The 25,931-nt window shown below is 40.7% G+C and overlaps 2 protein-coding genes across 3 annotated transcripts in view; both read left to right on the top strand.

The window, feature by feature from the left end:
• Nucleotides 1-12,650, top strand: part of vps35 (VPS35 retromer complex component) — a 44,393-nt gene extending 31,743 nt beyond the window's left edge. The window contains exons 14-17 of the mRNA XM_063066943.1: nt 4,291-4,470; nt 4,759-4,998; nt 6,637-6,780; nt 9,644-12,650. Coding sequence (XP_062923013.1) covers nt 4,291-4,470; nt 4,759-4,998; nt 6,637-6,780; nt 9,644-9,823 — 744 coding nt within the window. The 3' untranslated portion in view covers nt 9,824-12,650. The remainder of the gene's footprint in view (nt 1-4,290; nt 4,471-4,758; nt 4,999-6,636; nt 6,781-9,643) is intronic.
• Nucleotides 12,651-25,018: 12,368 nt separating this feature from the next.
• The window catches only part of shcbp1 (SHC SH2-domain binding protein 1), a 37,484-nt gene continuing 36,571 nt past the window's right edge, over nt 25,019-25,931 (top strand). Inside the window, exon 1 of one of the 2 annotated variants that reach the window (XM_063067451.1) lies at nt 25,019-25,245. In XM_063067451.1, coding sequence (XP_062923521.1) covers nt 25,110-25,245 — 136 coding nt within the window. In that variant the 5' untranslated portion in view covers nt 25,019-25,109. Of the gene's footprint in view, nt 25,246-25,582; nt 25,845-25,931 lie in introns of those variants that run through there. The other variant, XM_063067450.1, reaches the window with a different exon arrangement.

A 25,931-nucleotide genomic window follows, 5' to 3' on the forward strand; every position in this document is an offset into this window, starting at 1 on the left:
TTTTTGTAGGTTTTTCTATTCTTGGGCATTAGTATTTCCATACTTGATTTTGTGTCTATAGAAGTTTGTCAAAGTTTCAGATGAAATGCTGAATCTGCACAAATTTCTAAAAGTAGAAGCACTGCCGTGCCTTTGAAATGGCCCTTGTCCTCTGGACCTAGAACCAATCCTCTGATCTAATAATCCCTAAGGATTTAAAGTTATTGGTCCCTCTACCTCTGATCCCCTAATGAGCACTGTCTCATGGACCTTGATCTCTTCCTCCTGTAGTCAATAATCAGCTCTCTGGTTTTGCTGATGTTGAGTGAGAGATTGTTGTGGCACCGTTCAACTAGGTTTTCAGTCTCTCTCCTTTATGATGCTTCTTTACCACCTTTGACAGGCTGTCTCCTGCCCTATATCTCCACTGATTGTTTGACAGTTCTATTCTTCCTTTCAACAGTGGCGGCACCAGAGATTTTTTTCTTGCTGGTGCTACCGTGGGGCTGAATTATTCAGTGATGGTGCTGAGGGATGTACCCTATGGTAATACGTATTCGCAAGGCCAGATGTGTGGCGTTCAAGAGTCAGCTTCAAGCATTACGTGCCTACTATAAATATGTCTGTTGATTCACAAGCAACAGCAATTGATAAATATAATATAGAAGTGAACTGCGACAGTGTCAACAGAATCGGACACAATCCGGACTACACAGAGCATAAACAAACAAACCAACAGAGCATCCGACCCACAGCGCACAACGTGAATCACGCACCAATCCCGCAATCAGCGTCAAATTCGTGCTTTTCAACTGAAAAACACAACACTAACCCACAATGTCCACTGCTATTCGCATTACGTAGACAGACAATGCCAAAAGATACACCGTTATTAAAGTCAAATAAGGCAAACAAGCAGATGCAAGGCTTTACCAGGAGTTGGACAAATCGTACTCTGAACATGCAATACCTCAATTAATTTGGCTACTGAATTTAAAACAAAAATCAACAGAATCACCGCTTGGAAGTCTGAGCAAAACCAGTGGGCTTAATAGCAGTAAATGTAATAGTTTAGGATTTGCAGGAAACATAAGGACTATGGGGGTATTCACCACAAAATAATAATAATCAGCATTAGTCTTGGACCAAATTTAAAAAAAAAAGTCAACTGCACTCACCATTGATGTTTTCAGAGAAGCACATTCCATCTGTTGTTGTGATTGGTGGTGAAAGCATCAATGATTTTCTGGATGTCAAGTGCTTTGATCCTCCGGCTGTTTACGGCCAACAGGGCCAAGTTGCTGTTCTGAGCATCGCTGCTGCTATTCCTTAGGTAGTTTTTGAGGCGTCTGAGGCAAGAGAAACTCCGTTTGCATGAGGCAGATGTCACAGGTAGAGTCAGTGATATGCAGATTAGTTTGTATAAATCTATAAATGCATCGCAGTAGGGTCTCATTAGAGCTAGAAATTTCACTGTGTCATTCACTGTCTGTTCTTGCTGGAGACTCAACCACTGCTCTCATATACTCATGATTTTCTTGGACAATCTTTGCATGTCCTTTGTCAAGCATATTTCCCAATCTTGAACTGTTTTTTTTCTCTCAATCTGAATTTGGCCTGTGCCTCCATAGCAAACGTATGAGCTGCACTTACATGGTGGGTTTTGAAAGCTGTTGTAGCTGTCTGCCAGTTGCAGTAACCGGTGACAGTGAAGGTAGACTCAGAATGGAACCCATGTCCTCCACACAGGAAATGCCTGCATGCGAAGCAGAACGTAGTATCTTTCGTGATCGAATATTCCAGTCAGTCAAACCAGCCACAAATAAAACTCCTTTGCTGATTGCCAAACTGTTGCGAGTAGCAAAGGGTACTTTTTCAATGCTGGCCGACGGGGTCCTTCCTTAGGCAGCTGGCTAACATCGCTAACAGTATTCCCACTAACACTAAGAGCAGCTTCATCCATGTTCTCTTCTGAATCCTGCTCCATTTCTTGTTCCTCTACTTCACCCTCACACTCCTTCGATGAACTGCTGTCATCCTCATCCCCACTTACTTCTTTCTGCATGTCACTTTCAATTAAGACAGGCTCAGGCTGAGACACCAGTGATTCCTCTAGACAAGGTTGTTTTCTCACTAAAAATCGATCCATTTTTCACGCCGGCCAAAATAATGCACGTGCTAGGCCCACGCTAGCTTGTAAAAGCACAATGTGTGTGTGGCATCCGTCAGTCTCGCAGGACTATGAATCTGCACTGGATGTATACTATCAATCTCTCACGTGAGTGAGAGTGACTGACATCACCACCTGAAGTGATCTTGGATCAGCTTAACTGATCTGAGGACAGCAATGGCAAGGCATTGACAACGAATGAATAAGCAGAAGTGTAGAATGGATTTGACAGAGTTTATAACTTTATTGCTGCGTGGGTGCTATGGTAATTGGGGGCGCTGGTTCACTAGATCAACTGGAGAAACAAGCTGTATTCAAAACTATACAGAGAAAGCAAAGCAGCTGCAATTTGTGAAATTTCAGTTAACTTCTTGGTGGTGCTACACTGGTGCTATTGCAATTTCTGCTGGCACCACCTTAATGCCACCCCTGCCTTTCAATAATCGTCTGTTACCACTTTCAATTTCTCTTTTGAATTGCTGTGTCTGCTGATCATCCTCCATGATAACAAAAATTACTAGGTCAGATTAAACAGGAATCTTTTATAGAATTTGAACTAGTAATTCAAATACCAATGGAGCAGAGAAAATGTACTTTGTTTCCTCATGCCTTGTGTTTGCCTCTATTGCCTTTTTCTACAGCTGTTAATGATGTTAACAGTGACTGGCTAAGTACTAATATAATTTAATGGAAGAATGCATCGTTTTACCTATTTTACACAACTTAACAGTACTTGATTGGTGGTATGTTTTGCAAGTGCAAATTTGTTTCACCTGAGCAGATAGTTGATCAGATTAATTTAACCTTTTTAATTTGTATTTTAACTGGATGAATTCAAGTTTGATGATAGCTCTATCCCATTGAATTGAGATCAACAAATGACTTCCATAACTTGGTGATAGCTGGGTATATGAGGTGGCTTTTAACATGCCTTGTTTGCATCCACTGGGTTGTGATCAGGCATTCCTGAGATTAAAATTTAAGGAAACAAGTGCAACCTACCTGACCAGAATATCTGCATTGAATTAACCAGTTTAAATTGAGTAGCATTTGTACTGATGTTACCAGTTAGTCTGCAAGAGTACTGTACTGATGTACTGGATTTTGATAAGATGCAACACAGATTTAAAAAAAAAGTTGAAATGCATGGTATTGGGGAATATTGGCATGGATTGATGAATGGGTAATCACTATTCTATTATTTAGGGTAAGGGATCAAATGCAATGTATTCAAGTTTGCTATGAGACCAAGCTCAGTGGCACTGCAGACTGTGGAAAAGATTGCAAAGATTTTAGGGTGATATCATAATTGAGATGTGGTTTGGAAGAAAATTTAAGAAGTGGAATATTTTAAAACAGTGAGATGTGGGGCCCTTGTACATCAGTTACTGATAGCATACAGGTTCAGCAAATTATTATGAATACGAACAGTACATCAGCCTTCATTGCAACAAAATTTGATTACGTCTTGCTGCATTTATGTAGAATATATGTAATATTATGTACAGGTTTGGCCTCTTCCTGCCAGCCTCCTTACTATTCATAAGTTCCTTAAACACCACAGTTTGCTCAGTTTTATATTGACTTACAGTCTGTCAACACAATATATTTGAAATCTTGCTCCCTATTGATTTTCTCCACTGTACACCCCATTCTGAGATTGCACAATGCATTAAATTATCTCTCCTCTTCCCACATAACTTGGGCAACTTTTTGGCAATGAATTTTAGAGTGAGGGTCTTCCTGTCTGGAGTTTCATTGAACATTCATTTTAAACTTACAGCTTGTCCAGAAGCCTCTGCTTTCATTATTGGATCTTGTATGCGTGAAGTCTACTGCATGGAGACAGTTTATACACATGGTGATATCTTTAGGAATTTAAGTAGTTTTAACTTGTTAGGATGCTTGTGCCTTTTTTGTGGTTTACAAAAGCAAGTTCTGCAATGTTTTGAAGTGCTCAAATGTTCTGAACTTTTCCAATTATATTGACCATTTAATATGTATTTCTAAACCAGGTTTTTCCATAATTATGACCAGAGTTAAATGCAAACACCATTCAGAAAATAATTTGATTGTAGATTTTGAATACAAGGCATAATTCCTCAAGTAACTGAAACTTATTTTCCATTGATCTTTGCCAGGATGAAAAATGGGAAAAGAAGTGCCAGAAGATATTTTCTTTTGCCCATCAGACCATCAGTGCCCTGATCAAAGCAGAGCTTGCTGAATTACCCCTTCGCCTATTTCTGCAGGGAGCACTTGCAGCTGGAGATATTGGATTTGAGAATCATGAAACTGTGGCTTATGAGTTTATGTCACAGGCAAGTATTGGCAGTTGCTCGTCCATGTTACAAATATTAAAAGGATGAAAATTAACTAAGTGATAAAGGTTGAGATTTGAAGGAGTCACTTTATACTAATATGACTGCTGGATCTTTGCAAGTCAATCACAGTAGTTCCAATTAAATAAGATTTAGTATGATACATTATTGAGGTGCAGTGATTTATAATTGTTATATGTAAATTCATGATAAACTCTATGTTGTGAATGAAATGATAAGCCAGTTTGAAAACCAATTCTACATTTTTTTCAAATTGTACTGTTACAGGCATTCTCCTTGTATGAAGATGAAATCAGTGATTCTAAGGCACAGCTGGCAGCAATCACATTAATAATTGGAACATTTGAGAGAATGAAATGTTTTAGTGAAGAGAACCATGAACCTTTGAGGACACAATGTGCGCTGGCTGCTTCAAAGTTGCTAAAAAAGCCAGATCAGTGTCGTGCTGTCAGCATCTGTGCTCATTTATTTTGGTCTGGACGAAACACAGATAAGAATGGCGAAGAGGTATAAGTCAAGTCAAATTTATTTATAAAGCACATTTTAAAAACAACCCATGTTGGCCAAAGTGCTGTACAAACCATAACAGGTAGCTAAAATCACAAATATAAGAAACATGGATATAAACAACAAGGCACACAGCTTATAAGCACAAAATAAATAACACATGAGCCTAGGCACAAGCCAAAAATCAAATGTGTGATATTACATTTGTATGGCATTTAAATTTTTCTGGTTATTCATTAAATTTAATTAAAATATTGTATTCATAGTTAAGTCTTAATAATGAAGGAACTCAGTAGGTCAAGCAGCATCTATGGAAAAGAGTAAACAGTCGATGTTTTGGGTCAAGACCCTTCATCAGAGTCCTGATGAAGGGCTTTGACCAGAAACGTCGTCTGCTTACTCTTTCTCCATAGACGCTGCCTGGCCTGCTGAGTTCATCTAGCAGTTTGTGTGTGTTGCTCTGGATCTCCAGCATCTGCAGATTTGCTTGTGCTTTTAAGTTTTAATAATGTAGTTTCATAGCTTGGTGCAGAAATATTTTAATCTATGGAATTTTATTGGAAACCCTATTTAAGAAGTTGTTTGAATACAACAAGAACATTTCAATTTGAACATTAAAACAGAAATAGCAATTTATCAAGCCTGCTCTACTAAAAAATAAATCACTATTCCTTGATTCAACTTTCCTTTCACTATTACTAGTTCCCTTAGATTAAATACTTTTCTGTTTCTGCTGGATGCACTTAAATGTGAAACTTTAATATGCATTTTGGTAAATAATTCCACAGGATTTAAACCCTATGGACTTTATTCATAATCTGAGAATCAGCTTCTTTGGTTAGCATCTCCAGTCTTGCTCCTAAAAATCAAAAACACTGCAGAATCTGGAAGACTGAAATGAAAATAGAAAATGCTGGATATACTCAAATTGGGTTACATCTGTAGGAAGTGAAAGAGGTTGTTTCAGGTTGAAGATTCTTCAGGAGGGTAGAACTATTTCAGGTTAAGCATTCCTGGAAGAGAAGTGGCGATCTTCAACCTGAAACATGAGCTCGGTTCCAATTAAATCTTAACATGTCTGGAAATATTTTGTGCATCCACTTACCCAGTAAAATAAATTTTAAATATTGGTTATTAGCTTACTCTGCATTATAATTTCTCTCTGCTGTTTTCAAATTCTTGTGGTTATAAGCATTATTATTACTGATATTTTGGTCATATTTTTACTTCTAAAGCTCTTCAGTTGTTCACACTGTTTACCCTGTCAATATTGTAAGATTTATATTATTATAATAGCATTGAAGTTTTTTTATTAGTTCAGGATAAATCACTTTTCTAGTCTATTCTTAGAATGTTTGTTCATAGTTACAAAATATTTCAAGTTTGTCATAATCTTTCCATATTAATTTCTTAAGATGCATTAGCCATTTTTATCAGTTTCTGGTATATGGATATTACTTGGAATTTCAGTACTTGTATTGAAGTTTCCTGTAGTGATGAGTTGATATTTAAGTACTGTTGAATATTCCAAGAATTATACTAAATGTTTATAGTATAAATTGTTATGCTGTGAGCTAACACTGAATTATTACATTGGTTTTCTCCACCCCCCTGCCCCCCCCCATTTCCCCATTAAAGATCCATGATGGCAAGAGAGTAATGGAGTGCCTTAAGAAGGCCTTGAAGATAGCTAATCAGTGTATGGATCCCTCATTACAAGTACAGCTATTCACTGAAATCCTTAATCGATATATATATTTTTATGAGAAAGAAAATGAGGCGGTAAGGTTAAATTTATATTTAAATTCTTATTTGTATAATTTTAATGTTCCTTTATATAAAATATTCTGACAAGTCTTCTGGATCACTGCTGTGGTGAGTCACCCTGACTTAAGATGCCACCTATGCATATTAGCATTCTACTCAATTGATCTAATTTATCTTATTGAGTGATGTTGCATTTGTTGGAATAAACGAAGTGGCAGGAAATTTGGAAACTGGCTTATCAATGTTTTAAAGAGAATGTGGGCTGTGATTCATTTGAGCTGGAGGAAAAGCAGATAAACCCTGAAATAATTAAAGAAGGAAAAGCAAGCAAAGTCAGATGGGTAATTTCTAATACAATAGACAATAAATGTTTTGTGATTATAGGTGCTCTATTTTTAATGATTATACAGCTTTAGTTTTGCAATTGCCCTAATTCTAGATGCACCTAAAATCTAAAGATTTGAGAATTCACTAAGTCCAAAGATACTACTTGGATAAGCAGGGTGGCACTAGCCATTGGGAAGAAGGAACTGAGAAATGATCACAGGTGTGTTTAGTGGTTTTTGAGAAGGCTCTTTTAAAGCCGAATATATATTTAGAGGGTAATTTCCAAAAGCTGCAATTTAGGGAGCTGAAGACACTTGAGTTTCATAAGAGTGGTGTGATTAAAATGTGATGCAAGCCTGGAAAAGACTAGTAATGCCATACAATTAATTGTAGTGTGTGCCAGTTTTGTAGAATGCATTGGAAAATGTGTTGGATTGAGGAGCTGGTGTTAGACGGGGAAAACGTGATGGTACTTTGGACAAGTAAAGAATTACTGAAGCAGAGCTATCAGAAAAGAATTCAAACAATCAAATATCAGTTTCACTCACAACACGCTGGAGGAACTCAGCAGGTCGGGCAGCATCCGTGGAAACGATCAGTCGACGTTTCGGGCTGGAACCCTTCATCAGGACTGTAGGGGGAAGGGGCAGAGGCCCTATAAAGAAAGTGGGGGGAGGGTGGGAAGGAGAACGCTGGTAGGTTCCAGGTGGAAAAACCAGTAAGGGGAAAGATAAAGGGGTGGGGGAAGGGAGGCAGGGAGGTGATAGGCAGGAAAAGTGAGGAAAGAATAGGGGAAAGCACAATGGGTAGTAGAAGGAGGCAGAACCAAGAGGGAGGTGGTAGGCAGCTGGGGGAGGAGACTGAGTGACATAGGGATAGGGGAAGGGGAGGGAATTACCGGAAGTTGGAGAATTCTGTGTTCATACCAAGGGGCTGGAGACTACCTAGACGGTATATGAGGTGTTGCTCCTCCAACCTGAGTTTAGCCTCATCATGGCAGTCGACGAGGCCATGTATGGACATATCTGAATGGGAGTGGGAAGCAGAGTTGAAGTGGGTGGCTACTGGGAGATCCTTTTGGCGGACAGAGCGGAGGTGTTCGACGAAGTGGTCCCCTAATCTGCGTCGGGTTTCACCGATTTAGAGGAGGCCGCACCGGGAGCACCGGATGCAATAGATGACTCCAACAGACTCACAAGTGAAGTGTTGCCTCACTTGGAAGTACTGTTTGGGGCCCTGAATGGTGGCAAGAGAGGAGGTGTAGGGACAAGTGTAGCACTTGCGCTTACAGGGATAAGTGCCAGGTGGGAGATCCGTGGGGAGGGATATGTGGACCAGGGAGTCGCGGAGGGACCGATCCCTGCGGAAGGTGGAGAGGGAAAGATGTGCTTAGTGGTGGGGTCCTTTTGAAGGTGGCAGAAGTTGCGGAGGATAATGTGCCAGATCCGGAGGCTGGTGGGGTGGTAGGTGAGGACAAGGGGAACTCTGTCCCTGTTGTGGTGGAGGGAGGATGGGGTGAGAGCCGAAGTGTGGGAAATGGAGGAGATATGGGTGAGGGCATCATTGATGACAGCAGAAGGGAAACCACGATCCTTAAAGAGATGTCCTGGAACGGAAAATCTCATCCTCGGAGCAGATGCGGCGAAGACGGAGGAACTGGGAATAAGGAATGGCATTTTTGCATGTGGCAGGTGGGAAGAGGTATAGTTCAGGTCGTTATGAGAGTCAGTGGGCTTGTAGAAGATGTCAGTGGACGGTCTGTCTCCAGAGATGGAGACCGAGAGTTCGAGAAATATCAGTTTCAGTAGCATTCTAAAAGCAAAGTAAGCCTGATGCTGGAAATCTGAAATAAAACCAAAATGTTGGAAATATTCAACATGTCTTAGCATCTTCAGAGAGAGTTAATATTTTGGATGGCCGACCTGGTTTAGATTCTTGGGTCACTGCTCTGATGTATTAACGCTGTCTATTCTCAGACACTGCTTGACCTACAGAGCATTTCATGTTGGTAGTTATATAGAAGCACATGGCTAGTATGTGGGTCTGGTTGAGGTTAAGTGGGCAGATGTGAAATAGGAAATAGAGTTTGTACTTGACCAACCCAGTGTTGAGCTTAAGCAGCACTGATCACGAAGGGAATACAAAATAGTGATTAGTTGATATTTATGCCAGATTTTCTGTGGTTATGGGCATCCAACTTATACATTCGCATAAGCATGTGAAAGAACTTTGGGAGGATTTGTTAGCTGCTTTAGAGCAATAGGCATTTTCTGCTGGTGGAAGCTTGGTTTGCAGCAATATCTGAATAGCTGGTTGAGTTAAATGCCTTGGTTAGCTACACTTTACCCTTTGTTCGCTTATGTTTTTATTTAAATATATTACCAGGCAGTGAATTGTTTAGTTTACACATAGTTGTCAACAACGGTACCCTGCTGTAACCTGGGGAGATTCTGCACTTGGTGCTTAACAATATCGTTTGGACTTGAGTTCTGTATTGTTTATTAATAAACATTATTCAAGTTGACTTTTTCCAACAAACTTTTTATTGCAGGTGACAATTCAAGTCTTAAATCAGCTTATTCAAAAAATAAGAGAAGATCTTCCGAACTTAGAATCCAGTGAAGAAACTGAGCAAATTAACAAACACTTTCACAACACACTGGAGCACCTGCGTCTGCGGAGAGAATCACCTGAAGCTGATGGACCAATTTATGAAGGTCTTGTGTTGTAACTTAGCATCCCGTAAAATTATAGATTCCAGAAAACAAATTAAAATCTCTATCACACCACCTTCTCTGTTGTAGATGGTTATGGAATGTGCCTTTTAGACATGCCAAGACAATAGGATTGCCATTGAATTGTATCATATTATTTTCTATCTGTTGACCAGTACTATCAAGGAAGACATTCCTTTGAATTTAGCAAGTGAAACTAAAAATATCTCAAGATGTGATTAAAGGACATTTTATCTTTCACAGCACAATTAATTCATGTCCATTTCAAGCTGAGCAAAGACTAATCACAATGACCAAATTGATCATTTTAAATTTTTATTACAGTTTAGTTGTAAATCATTGATTGAATTCCTGAACTTGTGTAGCTCATTTAAGTAAATTTCTGCAGTGGTTCACTAAGTTTTGTCACTTTATTTAAAAGCCAATGCTTTATTTACGTGGATTAGCCACATGTGCAAAATGTTTCTTCATGATTCAGATTATTAAATATCCCATTGGATGGAATGGTAAACGTTTGTGAAGGAATTAAGTTTATGGGTTAGATCATATGGATGTAGTTAATGGTTCCAGTCACCCCTGAGAAGTGTAAATTGTAACTACATCTTCTACAAAATGCAGAAATCTCACCTGTATAATTTGAAAGCAAAGGAATTACATTGTATTTATGAGTATTATAAACAAGTTTCTTGAATCAATTAGTAATTAATCTTTCATAATATATTGATGTCGCAGTTTTCTTTAGAAACAAAGTTTATTATTCACCACACTAAACTAAACTAGATTGATACTTGTTTCTCTTCCATGGGCATAATCTTTTAACACAATTGTTACATTTTCCACTATACAAATATACTGTAGTGAATAGAACAAGTTAGTCAATTGAGTGTATACTGGAACTAGGATAAAATTCTTAAACTATCATTAAATGAACTAAAACAGGTTGCATTTGTGTTCCATTTTGTAAATGCAGGTAAATATATTCACAAAGTAATAAGCTTTTTAAATATTGGACAAGTAGGTACACTTTCCATATTGAAATTTTCAGACCTGTACATTGCACTACATTTCTTGGCTCATCCACTTTACAGGACTCAAACAAAGCAATCATAATCTGAAAATGGAGAATTCCAAAGTTCAGCATGTTTATCCAATGAATAATTTCATCATATAGACAAGGAAAGTTTTATTGATGGTCATATTTTCTTAACTGGAATGCAAGTCAAGTTCTGCTTTTTACTGTGGCTCCCTTGGTTAAGAAAAATACTGGTTAAGTTTTCAGCTTTAGTTTGCAATCCACCCACTCTGCTGGGAGTAAAAAAAATTGGACTTTGAGAAAGGATTGTTTGATTGCAATGCCTCAGGTTTCATATTCAGCTGATTGTTCATAATCTATGACCTTTGGTGCTATTTGCATCACAGTTTATTCAGGACCAGATTTCTCAAAGTGGTGATGGGAAGGGAAACAATGCATTATTTTCTTTATTCAAATTGTTTGGAAACCAGTAAAGTTTTATGTTATGGAGTCATTATATAATGTTCATTACCTGGATATTGTTGACTATTTTACTTAAATTTCAAGTTTCTATTATTGTTTCTATAACACCCGCAGAACAAGAGAACCTAACAATTCTTTTCAAGAGCCATGTGAATTATGTCCTTTTATCGATCTCATTAAAGATATATAACAGTTCTACATGCCTTGGAGATTGAACTATGCTACATGTAACATCAAACTGTCCAAATTATACAAAACCCAAATGCATTTCTTTTGATTGATATTTTTGCCATCAGGTATTAAAATTATCGTGATAACTTTGATTATAGGTAGGCAGTTATTTTGTATATGGTGGTGCCTAATACCATGTTATTCTCTTATCGGCATCTTTCTTTGTAGAAATTCATAAATACAATTATTTCTGTTTGCCCTTGTGCTTTACCATCTAATTAGACAAGGGCAAATTATATAAAGCAAGCTCCGCTCAACTGTAACAAAAAGGCAAAAGTAAAGCAAAATTTATTACGCTGAATGTGCTGTGTTCTAGAAGCAATGAATTAATTTACAAAATGTAGATAAGAAATGTGTTTTAGCATTTTGCATCTTTAAGAAATTGCCTCAAATTGAACAAAGAAAAACATCCATGAAGATTGGAAGCCAAGTTCTCAAAACAGGGTAATTTACATGTTTGAACATTTAAAGAACTTTTTTTTCTTTTAAAGCTTTCCAATTGTCTGTCCAAGTCTACAAATGGCACACTTTTTAAAGTATCTGCCTTGTAATGTACAGCAGTTAAGCAGGTGACATAGGGTGAAAGACTTCATGCATTTTAAGGGTAGAGATGGCTTGTTTAGCAGATGAGGATTACTCCATGAATTGCACTGCTTTTGGTGAGTTCATGACCTAATTTGTGTTTTTCTTCCTAAATTGGTTGGTCAGTTTTCTTAATCTTTGTTGAAACTATTGCATTGTCTATTTTAGATATTGATATTGCTTCCCTAGAATGCTTACTCTCTTTATATTCTGCTATAGGTATAGTTGTAGTGTTGAATTCTATAATAGTTATGAGAATCTATTCTAAAATTAGGTACATTGCATACTTCATAAAATCTTGAGCTGCTAAATTGATTAAAAAGGTTGTGTTCCCTGTATTCAGATGTATTTGTATACATGTATCCTTGCAACTGAGCATGTATTCATTTCCCTCTTGAGAAATGAAATATACTTTTGGAAATCACTGTAACATACTTGTAAGCTTTATAATTCCTTTGTAAATTAACTGAAGTATTATGGTCAATGTATTCAACAAAAGCTATTAAAATGCTTGACCAAGTGCTGAGTGTGTAGTTTGTTTTAAAAACATAAAATATAGACTGAGTACTGTTTAAAATCTAACAGGGATATTGCAAACATTTTCGTCGATTACAGTTGAGGAATTGGGATGCAAGAAGTGTAATTAGCATTTTATGATTAGAACCACAGAATTCTATTTTTTTTGAATATGCTGTATAAAAGTTCAATATCAACATTAACCCTGAAAAACTAGAAGCAATACTACAAGACAGGTACAACTTTGTAATCTGCTATTTCAACTGGTATTAGAGTCAGAATCTGAAATGTTGATACTGAGAAGAATTTTGTCTGGTAGGGCAGCTGTTGAAAAAATTAGGGAGTGAATGTAAAAATCATGCTGTTAATGGCTTGTAAAATCAAAAATTGCAGTTGCTTACAGTGTAAGCATTAATTATTATAAGGTACAAAAATAATGCAAGTGAGGACTAATGTGATAGTGTTCATGGACTAGGAAATCTAATGGCAGAGAGGAAGAAGCTATTTCTAAATTGTTGAGTGTGGATCTTCAGGCTCCTTTACCTCTTCTTTTATGGTGATGACAAGAGGTGGACATGTCCCACGTGGTGAGGGTCCTCAGTGATGACTGCTGCCTTCTTGAGGCACTGACTCTTGATGTTGTCCTCAGTGGCAAAGAGGGTTGTGTCCATGTTGGAGCTGGCTGATTCTACAACCCTCCGCAGGGTCTTCTGACCCTGCATGTTGGAGCCTCCATACCAGAGTCAGAATACTCTCCACTGCACATCTGAAAGAGTCTTGGGTCATATACTAAGTCACCTAAAATAGAGCTGCCTACGTGGCCTCATGGTTACATCAACTTGGAGGTCTCCTTACAAATTCTTAAGTCCTCTTTGTGTAATGATGTGGAAAATATGTTTAACTAGTAGTTTCTCAAGAGCTGGTATGGCAGTGTTATTTTAGAAACTTAGAATAGCCAATGTGGTTGATAAATTCCTTGTGTAAGTAACAATGATACTGTGTCAATGTGCAGCCAGAGGGGAAAATCACAAGGACATTCATGGAAGGCACTGGAAATCAATGTTGAAATCAAAGTCTGTATTTTATCTGTTTCAGTATCCTCAAACTATCAAGAGAGTTGGCATGAATTTCTGGAGTATCTCTGTCTAACTATTGTTAGATTCCAGCACCATCTTAAATGAGAACAAAATGAAGTGTATATTTGCAAACTTGGCCGTTGCAATGAAACTTCTGGCTGTTACGTTTTAAATATTTCAATAAACAGTTTGAGATTGGTGCTTTTTTTTTATTCTCCGCAAATCCTGAAAGTTGACATGTAGTGCAGCAGTTCAAAGCATCCTTTGGAGGATGCTGCCTCATAGGTTCTACATGTGATTCCAACCTTGGGTGCTGTATTGGGCTTGTGCGTTTGCCCAGCCTCTGGGGTGAATTCTGATTTCTTTACACTTTCCAAAGGTGATCCAATAGGTTAATTGGCTATTGTATGTAGCCCCCGGCCAACATCCGGGTCGCTCGGCTCGCTGTTGTCTAGGGAAACAGCCCTCGGCCCCGCCAAACTGGGTAATTAGTTTGTGTGGATGCTGTGTGATGTACCCCATCCCACCCAAATAACAGACAATACACCAGATACGATTAAATGATTTACAGTTTATAGATATTACTGGAACTATATAATTAAGAGAATAAAATATAAAAGGAAAATAAAAGGTGCCACATTTATCAAAGTTCAATCTCTTCGTGCACAAACAGTTGGAGCTCAGGACTCTTCTTCACCCTGCGACCCCTTGGACCACCTCGACCAGCCGCCTGGGACCAACAATGGTGGTCGACCAGACGCTCCACAGGAGTCAGTCTCCGTCTCCTCGCCGAATGCCCTCCTCAGGTCCGACCCTGTTAGTGGACATCACAGCACCTGGTCCATCCTCTGTCTCTCTCTCTCCCCCCCCCCCGCAAAACCCCGCGCATACAGTATCTTCAAATACACCAAAAACATAACAACTATCCTAATTGGTTTGTAACATTCTTATCACACTCTAAACTAAAACAAGCTGCTAGCGCAAAAACTTTCTCAGCGTTTAACATAACAAAGAAGCATTCCCTATTATAACATAACAAAGAAGCCATTTTAATGAGCCTATGCAGTAATATAAGAGACAAAACCCCCTTACATGTAAATTAACAATTGCATGAGGTAAGTGATTAGAAAAAATCAAGGGGGTGTTGACAGTCATAAGAATTGCAGGACACAGTAAAATGGGAAGAGGATATGTGACTGGTGGAATTGCACTGCTGGAAGTCAGCATATGCTAAATAGTGCTACAGTATAATAAGCCTTCATCTGTCATTCAGTGCAGAACAAAGAGTGCTTGCCCTGTAGTGAAAGTTAAAGATGCTCACGTATCTTTCATCTTGTGCAGATATGTCTAGGTAACTTTATAGCTTATGCAATGTACCAATGTTCTAAAAATGTATCTGCAAAAGGATTGTTGCTCTTAGTTCTATTGTACTGTCATGATTTAATTAAATTTGAGAAAAAGAGAAACAAAAAAATAAGTTGTAAAAGGGGAAGTTACAGAGGATCATAAAATGATCCATAGAATGCAGATCAAAGTTGCTAAACTTCTGTCTTATACTGAGTTGAATGAAGAGGTTGAAATAAAATTGCAGCCAATATGCTTGTGTGCCTCTGGCCTCTGTCTGAATTCATGTAGTGTGTATATTGGGGGAGGGGGGGAATAGTGGCGGGATATCCTATGGGTATTGTGACATAATATTGTATAATTTAACACCTCAATTCTATTGCCTCAGAATGATTATCATACTCCGGAAATGTATTGTGAGTAGCATTTTGTCTCAAAGAGAATTAAGTTGATACCCTTTGTTCTTGGTTGAAATATTTACAAGTTTGTCTAGAACAAATGAATTATGAAAAGACACATTGAATTGGTTGACACTGGCATAAAATAGTAATATAACCCTATTACTACTTACCCTGAGCTGATTGGCATTTTTATTTGTTAAAAGGTAATATAAATAGAGATGGTAAGACCTGGCCAGAACTGATGATTTGAACTTTTCTCATGAGTGCTAGTATTCACACTGATCTCTGCACAGATCACCAACCAATACAAGTTGGTGTAGTCATGCAGGAGTTGACAAGAACACAGCTTTTTATAATTCCTAAGTAGCCTGTTGAAAATGCATCAGCCAATATAAAAAGTTGTAATTGTATCCAGAGCCTTGAAGCAAACAATCTTGCAACTAGTTTTATTACTTTGTCCTGACGAAGGGTCTCGGCCTGAAACGTCGACTGTGCCTCTTCCTATAGATGCTGCTTGGCCTGCTGCGTTCACCAGCAACTTTGATGTATGTTGCTTGAATTTCCAGCATCTGCAGAATTCCTGTTGTTTATTACTTTGTTTTATTCATTAATGAAAATGTTACATTAATAATGTTCAAGCTTTACAATTAATTGGGGGGGGGGAGAAGAAAGGATGGTGTTGAGCTTTTGGATGCTGCATGAATGGAGTAAAATCCTTGACAGAGTAGACTCAACTAAATCCTTGCAACCTTTAGATTTTTTAGTGACCGTGTATTTTAATTACAACAGTGTTTTTGGAAAACTGCATATGTACTTGGATTAAATATTGCATATATAGTGAATCCTTAATTACTGGACAGTATTCTGGTAATAATGATCAAACAGTCCAAGCAAGACATAGGAAAAGAAAATTCCATTTATAGAGTGCTTCATCTCTCAAAGTGCCAACTTTCAACCAATTATTTTTAACCTTAATTGCTATTATCACTTAGCAAAATGAACCAGATTTTTTTCATGATAGGGTACTATTACAAAGAGATATAATTAGCTGATCTGTAGTGGCCTCAGCAGATAGCATGTAAACTCTCCCATACTGAGAGCAGAATTTCCCATCTCTGGGTCAAACCTATTAACAAACCTGTTTCAGTCTTACAAACAGGATTTTTGATTTTCACAATTCCAAAGATTGGCAGTAGACCAAACTAATTTGCTATCTGTTCAAATTTGTGAGTACAGGCATTGTTTTCAGGCAGATAATATGAAAATATGAGCCTTTAATCCCAAGCCCGACCTGTCTTCAGCTGTAATTTGCAGTAGTGTGAATTATGTGTGTATATGTAAAATTACGATTGCCCCATTGCCGATGATAATAAATTGGATGTCTAGCTTATTGCCTCCTATGAGACCGAGTTTCCTTCAACTGGGTGAGGAGTTTGTTTCCAGCCTTCGCTCCGCTTACCAACCAACACACACACAATGCTGGAGGAACGCAGCAGGTCAGAAAACAACTACAGAAAAGAGTAAACAGTTGATGGCTTGGGCCGAGACTTTTCATCACCCCATTTCATGGGAGTACTCGTCTTTGTAAGAAGTATCACAGTTACTTACAAAGACATAACACTTTCTTTGTAGTACAGTATTCTCTTGTCTATGCGGCAAAAGGCTGTGGATTTGACATGCAGGAAGATAATTTAAAGATAATCTAGAGTAATTCTTCAGGAAGTACGACACTATCTGGTGACCTGTCTTTCAGGTGACATGTTAAACTGAAGGCCATCAGCTGCTTCAGATAGATGAAAAATATCCATGGAAGTTTGGTAAGTAAGGCAATTACACTAAAATATAGCGTAATTTGTCTTTCAATGATAAACAAGAGGAGATCCAAGCAACACCCACAAAATGCTGGAGGAACTCAGCTGGCCAGGCAGCATCTATGGAGAAAAGTACTGTCGACATTTCGGGCCGAGACCCTACTGCAGGACTGGAGGGAAAAAAAAGAGTAGATTTAAAAGGTGGGGGAGGGGAGAGAAAGAAACTCAAGATGATAAGTGAAACGGGGGGGGGGGGAGGCTGATGAAGGAAAGAGCTGGGAAGTTGGTGAAAGCGATACAGGGCTGGAGAAGGGGGAATCTAATAGGACAGAACAGAAGACCATGGTAGAAAGAAAAGGGGGGAGGAGCATCGGGGAGGCGATAGGCAGGCAAGGAGGTAAGGTGAGAGAGGGAAAGTGCATGCGACTGGGCGATAAGGAAGACCGTGTAAGGAATCTGGAGCAGCAGCTGGATGACCTTCGACTAATAAGGGAGAATGAGGCAGTCATACATGAGAGCTGCAGAGAGGTCGTCACGCCTAGGCTGCTGGAAGCAGGTCGTTGGGGGAAAGCGAAGGTGAGCAGACAGGTAGTGCAGAGCATCCCTGTAGCCATTTCCCTGAATAATAAGTTTACCGTCCTGGATACAGTTGGCGGGGACGACCGACCAGGGGTGAGCCACGGTGGCAGGGCCTCCAGCACTGAGTCTGACCCTGTGGTACAGAAGGGTGGGACGGAGAAGAGGGGAACTATTGTCATTGGGGACTCTATAGTCAGGGGAGCAGACAGGAGATTGTGTGGACTTGAGAAGGACACCCACGTGGTTTGTTGCCTCCCGGGTGCCAGGGTCCAGGCTGTCTCTGACCGGGTGCACGACATCCTGGTACGAGAGGGAAAGCAACCAGAAGTCGTGATAAATGGTGGCACCAACGACATAGGCAGGAAGAGGGATGAGGTCCTGAAGTGTGAGTTTCGGGAACTAGGCGGAATGATGAAGAACAGGACCTCAAGGGTGACGTTCTCAGGATTGCTGCCAGTGCTACGTGACAATGATGGTAAGAATTGAAGGAGACGGCAGTTGAATGCGTAGCTGAGGAGTTGGGGTAGGGAGCAGGGTTTTAGAATTTTGCATCATTGGGATCTCTTCTGGGGAAGGTGGGACCTGTACAGATTGGGTGGGTTGCACCTGAACTCGAGGGGGAGCAATATCCTTGCAGGTAGGTTTGTTAGCATAGTTCGGGAGGGTTTAAACCAATTTGCAAGGGGGATGGGACTCGGAACGATAGAGCAGTGGAAGAAGTGTATGGAGTAAAGCCAGATCTAACATATAGAGAGGCTTTGAGGAAAGAGAAACAGAATAAAGGGTGTAAAGGTAGTAAGGTAGAAGGGCTAAAGTGCGTGTACTTCAATGCAAGAAGCATCAGGAACAAAGGTGATGAACAGAGAGCTTGGATACATACATGGGATTATGATGTAGTGGCCATTACAGAGACTTGGCTGGCACCAGGGCAGGAATGGATTCTCAATATTCCTGGATTTCAGTGCTTTAAAAGGGATGGGGGGGAGGGAGGGCAGGAGGGGTGGCATTACTGCTCAGGGATACTATTACAGCCACAGAAAGGGTGCGTATGTAGCAGGTTCCTCTTTTGAGTCAGTATGGGTGGAAGTCAGGAATAGGAAGGGAGCAGTTACTCTGTTGGGAGTATTCTATAGGTCCTCTGGTAGCAACAGAGATACCGAGGAGAAGATTGGGAGGCAGATTTTGGAAAGGTGCAAAAATAACAGTGTTGTTATCATGGGTGACTTTAAGTTCGCTATTATTGATTGGCACCTGATTAGTTCCAAGGGTTTAGATGGGGTACAGTTTGTTAAGTGTGTCCAGGATGGATTCCTGTTACAGTATGTTGACAGGCCGACTGGGGGAATGCCATACTAGATCTAGTATTAGGTAACGAACCGGGTCAGGTAACAGATCTCTCAGTGGGTGAGCATCTGGGGGACAGTGACCACCGCTCCCTGGCCTTTAGCATTATCATGGAAAAGGATAGAATTAGAGAGGACAGGAAATTTTTTAACTGGAGAAGGGCAAGTTATGAGGCTATAAGGCTAGAACTTGTGGGTGTGAATTGGGATGATGCTTTTGCAGGGAAAATGTACTATGGACATATGATCAATGTTCAGGGATATCTTGTAGGATGTTAGGGATAAATTTGTCCCAGTGAGGAAGATAAAGAATGGTAGGGTGAAGGAACCATGGGTGACAAGTGAGGTGGAAAGTCTAGTCAGGTGGAAGAAGACAGCATACATGAGGTTTAGGAAGCAAGGATCAAATGGGTCTATTGAGGAATATAGGGTAGCAAGAAAGGAGCTTAAGAAGGGGCTGAGGAGAGCAAGAAGGGGGCATGAGAAGGCCTTGGCAAGTAGGGTAAAGGAAAACCCCAAGGCATTCTTCAATTATGTGAAGAACAAAAGGATGACAGGAGTGAAAGTAGGACCCATTAGAGATAAAGGTGGGAAGATGTGCCTGGAGGCTATGGAAGTGAGTGAGGCCCTCAATGAATACTTCTCTTTGGTATTCACCAATGAGAGGGAACTTGATGATGGTGAGGACAATATGAGTGAGGTTGATGTTCTGGAGCATGTTGATATTAAGGGAGAGGAGGTGTTGGAATTGTTAAAATACATTAGGATGGATAAATCCCCAGGGCCTGAAGGAATATTCCCCAGGCTGCTCCACGAGGCGAGGGAAGAGTTTGCTGAGCTTCTGGCTAGGATCTTTATGTCCTCGTCATCCACAGGAATGGTACCGGAGGATCGAAGGGAGGTGAATGTTGTCCCCTTGTTCAAAAAAGGTAGTAAGGATAGTCTGGGTAATTATAGACCAGTGAGCCTTATGTCTGTGGTGGGAAAGCTGTTGGAAAAGATTCTTAGAAATAGGATCTATGGACATTTAAAGAATCATGGTCTGATCAGAGACAGTCAGCATGGATTTGTGGAGGGCAGATCGTGTCTAACGAGCCTGATAGAGTTCTTTGAGAAGATGGCCAGACATATAGATGAGGGTAGTGCAGTGGATGTGATCTACATGGATTTTAGTAAGGTATTTGACAAGGTTCCGTACGGTAGGCTTATTCAGAAAGTCAGAAGGCATGGGATCCAGGGAAGTTTGGCCAGGTGGACTCAGAATTGGCTAGCCTGCAGAAAGCAGAGGGTCGTGGTGGATGGAGTGCATTCGGATTGGAGGGTTGTGACTAGCGGTGTCCCACAAGGATCAGTTCTGGGACCTCCACTTTTCATGATTTTTATTAACGACCTGGATGTGGGGGTAGAAGGGTGGGTTGGCAAGTTTGCAGATGACACAAAGGTTGGTGGTGTTGTGGATAATGTAGAGGATTGTCGAAGATTGCAGAGAGACATTGATAGGATGCAGAAGTGGGCTGAGAAGTGGCAGATGGAGTTCAGCCCGGAGGAGTGTGAGGTAGTACACCTTGGAAGGACAAACTCCAAGGCAGAGTACAAAGTAAATGGTAGGATACTTGGTAGTGTGGAGGAGCAGAGGGATCTCGGGGTACATGTCCATAGATCCCTGAAAGTTGCCTTACAGGTAGACAGGGTAGTTAAGAATGCTTATGGGGTGTTAGCCTTCATAAGTCAAGGGATGGAGTTTAAGAGTCGCGAAGTAATGATGCAGCTCTATAAAACTCTGGTTAGGCTGCACTTGCAGTACTGTGTCCAGTTCTGATCACCTCACTATAGGAAGGATGTGGAAGCATTGGAAAGGGTACAGAGGAGATTTACCAGGATGCTGCCTGGTTTAGAGAGTATGTATTATGATCAGAGATTAAGGGAGCTAGGGTTTTACTCTTTGGAGAGAAGGAGGATGAGAGAAGACCTGATAGAGGTGTACAAGATAATAAGAGGAATAGATAGAGTGGATAGCCAGCGCCTCTTCCCCAGGGCACCACTGCTCAATACAAGAGGACGTGGCTTTAAGGTAAGGGGTGGGAAGTTCAAGGGGGATATTAGAGGAAGGTTTTTTACTCAGAGAGTGGTTGGTGCGTGGAATGCACTTCCTGAGTCAGTGGTGGAGGCAGATACACTAGTGAAATTTAAGAGACTACTAGACAGGTATATGGAGGAATTTAAGGTGGGGGGTAGTATATGGGAGGCAGGGTTTGAGTGTTGGCACATTGTGGGCTGAAGGGCCTGTACTGAGCTGTACTATTCTATGTTCTATATTCTATGAAAATGGGATGGGAAATGATTGGAGGGGGGGTTTACTGGAAGTTCGAGAAATCGATGTTCATGCCATCAGGTTGGGGGCTACACAGACGGAATATAATGTATTGTTCCTCCAACCTGAACGTGGCCTCATCGCGACCGTTTCTCTCTCCTGCTCTCCCCACCCTTTAAATCTACTACTCATCTTTTTGTTTTAGAAACATAGAAAACTTACAGCACAATACAGGCCCTTCGGCCCACAAAGCTGTGCCGAACATGTCCTTACCTTATAAATTACCTAGAATTATCTATAGCCCTCTATTTTTCTGAGCTCCATGTACCTGTCCAGGAGTCTCTTAAAAGACCCTATTGTATCCACCTCCACCACCGTTGCCAGCAGCCCATTCCACGCACTCACCAGTCTCTGCGTAACAAACTTACCCCTGACAGCTCCTCTGTACATACTTCCAAGCACCTTAAAACTGTGCTCTCTCGTTCTAGTCATTCCAGTCCTGGGGGGAAAAAGCCTCTGACTATCCACACGATCAATGCCTCTCATCATCTTATACACCTCTATCAGGTCACCTCTCATCCTCCATCGCTCCAAGGGAAAAAGGCCGAGTTCACTCAACCTGTTCTCATAAGGCATGCTCCCCAATCCAGGCAACAACCTTCTAAATCTCCTCTGCACCCTTTCTATGGTTTCCACATCCTTCCTGTAGTGAGGCGACCAAAACTGAGCACAGTAATATACTGTGATGGTCCTATATAGCTGCAACATTACCTCTCGGCTCCTAAACTCAATCCTACGATGGATGAAGGACAATGCACCGTATGCTTTCTTCAGTACCAAAGGGTCTCGGCCCGAATGAGTTCCTCCAGCATTTTGTGCTTTTCTGTTAATGGGTGCTTGCTGTCTAAAAACTGCTAGAACATCTCCAGTGTTACACGGTGCATTTTTTTTTGTGTTCCATACTCTGCTAAAGCCTCGGCGACCACTTTTTCAAGTGGTTGTCTTGGAGGAAAGACTCTGTGAGTGATCCCCCACGTCCTTAACAGCGCAGCCTCGACACTCAGCCCGACACGGGTGGAAAGCGTGCTCGGGAGCGGCATGACTGGATTCGAACTCAGGAACCTTCGCTCCGGAGACCGGAGCTGATGTCATTGCGCCACCAGCCGTGCATTTAGAGTGTGACAATGTCTTTGGAAATCCAAAGATTACAGGTCTTTGTGTAGATAGAGAGAAAGAAAAAGCTTTTCACAAGGCTCATTAACTGTTTCTATCCGAATGTTATCAGACTCTTGAACGGATCTCTCACACGTTAAAAGACAAACTCTTTTAACCTATATAGCACTTTCTTAGTAATATCAACAATTGCTCCAGAATTATGTCTACTATTAACTACACTGATGCAATTAAATACAGCATAAATCTGACTGGATGGCATGCAATAGAAGAGCTTTTCACTGTACATTTGACAATAATAAACTAATTCACCAGTTTTACATTAATAGTAATAACGGGGAGAGAACTATACAATATCAACTTGGTGCAATATAAGTTACACTCTATAAAGTTGTGCCCGTTTTCTTCCATTACATTGCTTGAATTTGGCTATGAAACTGAAGGAAAATACAGAATTATGAGACTAATCATTTGTCATTTGCCTTGAGTGAAATTATGGAATAAGAATTGACAGGTCAAATCTGCCATTGATTGAGTTTTTGAGCAGCTATCGTAGCGATTAAATAACAATTAAATCAACCATCCCATTCTTGTGACATAATTTGATTAAGAACAATTTTGACTTTAAACTTTTCATACTGGCCGTCGTTTTTACTCCTTTAAGACTTAATCATGTTTATAACCTCTGTCTAAACAGCATCAGGAACCCAAGGACCCAGTTACTATTTCTAACATATTTAACTACTTATTTACCAACAGCATCTTTTGCTCAGCTGGATATGGTAAGCAGTGTGCTATTTCAAATCTTCAAATTATTTTATTTACTATCACCTGAGCCAAGAGCTAGCGTTGCAATTTTAAATTTCAGTGGATTAATTTAACTGTTTCCATTTGGAGAATATTTAAGATATTGAGTAAAGAAAATGTCATTCCAATGACATTCACTATTTTACAATGGTGTAAAACGTAACAAGTACTTGAAAAGATTAGTCGTGTCCCATATCAAGGACCATAATCCCGGCTACCTTGGACCGGCAACGGTTTACGTATAAAGTGAATAGATCAACTGACGACGCCATTTCTATCGCCCTTCACTGTCTTGGAATACTTGGAGCACAAAGACACCCAGGTCAGGATGCTTTTCATTGATTACAGCTCGACCTTTAACACCAAACTATCGAACAAGCTGACTGTCAAGCTCCACAATCTAGGTTTCGGCACAATAACCTGTAATTGGATCTTGGACTTCCTCACTAATCGGAACTAGGCAAGTGCACAATAAACCCCCTAACCCTGAACACCGGTGACTCGCAATGGTGTGTACTGAGCCCACTTTCTCTACTTGCTCTTCAGCTGTGACTGCACTCCTGTTCATGCTACAAACTCGACCATCAACTTTGGAGACGACTCAGCTGTGGCCTAATACAAACAAAAATGAGTCTGTATGTGGACAGGAGGTGCCGAAACTGTCCGATTGGTGCAGGGACCACTACCTGTCACTCAACGTCAAGGAGACAAAAGAAATGATAATTTACTTCAGGAAGACAAGAGCTCCCAAAAAAGCCTCACTATTCATAAATGGTGAGGTAGTGGGAAGGGTCTCCAGTTTCAAGTTTTTTGGTTGAACATCACCGAAGAACTCTCTTGGTCCGTCGACACACAACCTCGATAGTAGGAAAAGCAAGACAGCGACTATACAACCTGAGGTGCTCAAGAAGAGCAAATCTGCCCCCCCCCCAATTGCTGGCTAACTTTCCTGATGTGCATTAGAGAGCAGACTGACATGCGGAATGACAGCGCGGTACTCTAGCTGCAGCAAGACAGATCATAAAGCACTCTATCGGGTGATCAGGACGGCTCGGCACATCATTGGGACTCAACTACCGGGTCTGGAGACAATCTACAACTCTCCACGCGCGCTTGTAACAGCATTAAAGACCCATCCCATCCCAAACTCCCTTAAACGTCTCTCTCTTTAATTTTTATGAAATAACTATTACGTGCAAAAGCTTGATTTGATTTATTATAATTACAGTTCTGAAGAGAAATGTTACTTCTACCCAGATAAATGAACTGCATTTTCAAACCACCGGGGTTGTATTAACAGATTCTCTATATTGCTTATGTTCCCGATGGTACCATTCAGCCTATCGGCAGCAAAACTAAAGGTTCGTCGATCAAAATGAATAGACTTTAATTTATAATTGCTGACAGTTTTAACAACACTTCATCCCTAAATACAGTATCTGGACGAAGGGCTCCCGGGGTACGCCTATTGGCTGGATTCGATTGGCTGCTTGTTTAACCAATCGGAGCGGCCGAGCGGGGAGCCGTCAACGGGTTCCAGCGGCAAAATTTTGAATCAGGAGTGAGGTTTAACGGCTGCGGTAGGGCGTGAGCGGTTTCCCAGCCGGCCCGTCATGTCCGAACAGCAGTGTCACGGTCCGCTGGCTGCAGCGTCCGCGGAAAACGCGGGGGAGCAGCCGGAGTCGGCCAGCCTCGGCGGCAGGGAGAGGGAGGAGGCTGCCGCGGCAGCGTTGACAGCGGAAGCTGGAGGTGAGTGTGAAAGGAGCCCAGCCTGGATACCGCTGACAGACTCGCCCGCCCGAATCACCCTCACTCTCGATACGGCCTGTCGGCTGAACGCCTTCCCGAAACGTCCGTTTCTCCCCCCGGCCCGCCGAGTTCCTCCAGCATCTTAGTTTTTTTGAACTCTGGTTTGTCCTAATTACCATCCCCGGGCAACGCCATCAAGTTCCTTACACAGACCGCATGACCCAGCTGATAAAGCAGGTGCCCTGGGTATAGCAACGCAATAAATAACTCAGGAGACGTGACTTCATCGCAGTGGGAACTTGCCACTTAGTCCAGTCTGGGCTGAGGGAAGTGACAGAAGGGCGAACCTCGCCCACAGGTTTCATAAATTGCTCCGTGAACCGACGGGAGAAAATATTTATTTTTGCGAGCTGATCAGATACTGGAGCCGAAAATAAAATCTCACAAGTTCATGAAGCTGAGGGTAAATAAGATGAAAACGATCTTCAATGTTTTTAAGGTTGGAGGAAAGATTAGATTTATTTCGAGCACGAATGCTTTGATGTGGCAGTCTGCCTGCCTTGATCCGGACATTAATGACCAGGTGGATTCTCGTCCAGGTCTGAATATTGAATGTTTCAAAAAAGAGACTGTTTGATTTAAAAAAAATGTTTATCTTGAGTTCTTTTTCATTGCCTCAGTATAAC

Source organism: Mobula hypostoma, chromosome 14, assembly GCF_963921235.1.
Source record: "Mobula hypostoma chromosome 14, sMobHyp1.1, whole genome shotgun sequence".
Classification (NCBI taxonomy): Eukaryota; Metazoa; Chordata; class Chondrichthyes; order Myliobatiformes; family Myliobatidae; genus Mobula; species Mobula hypostoma.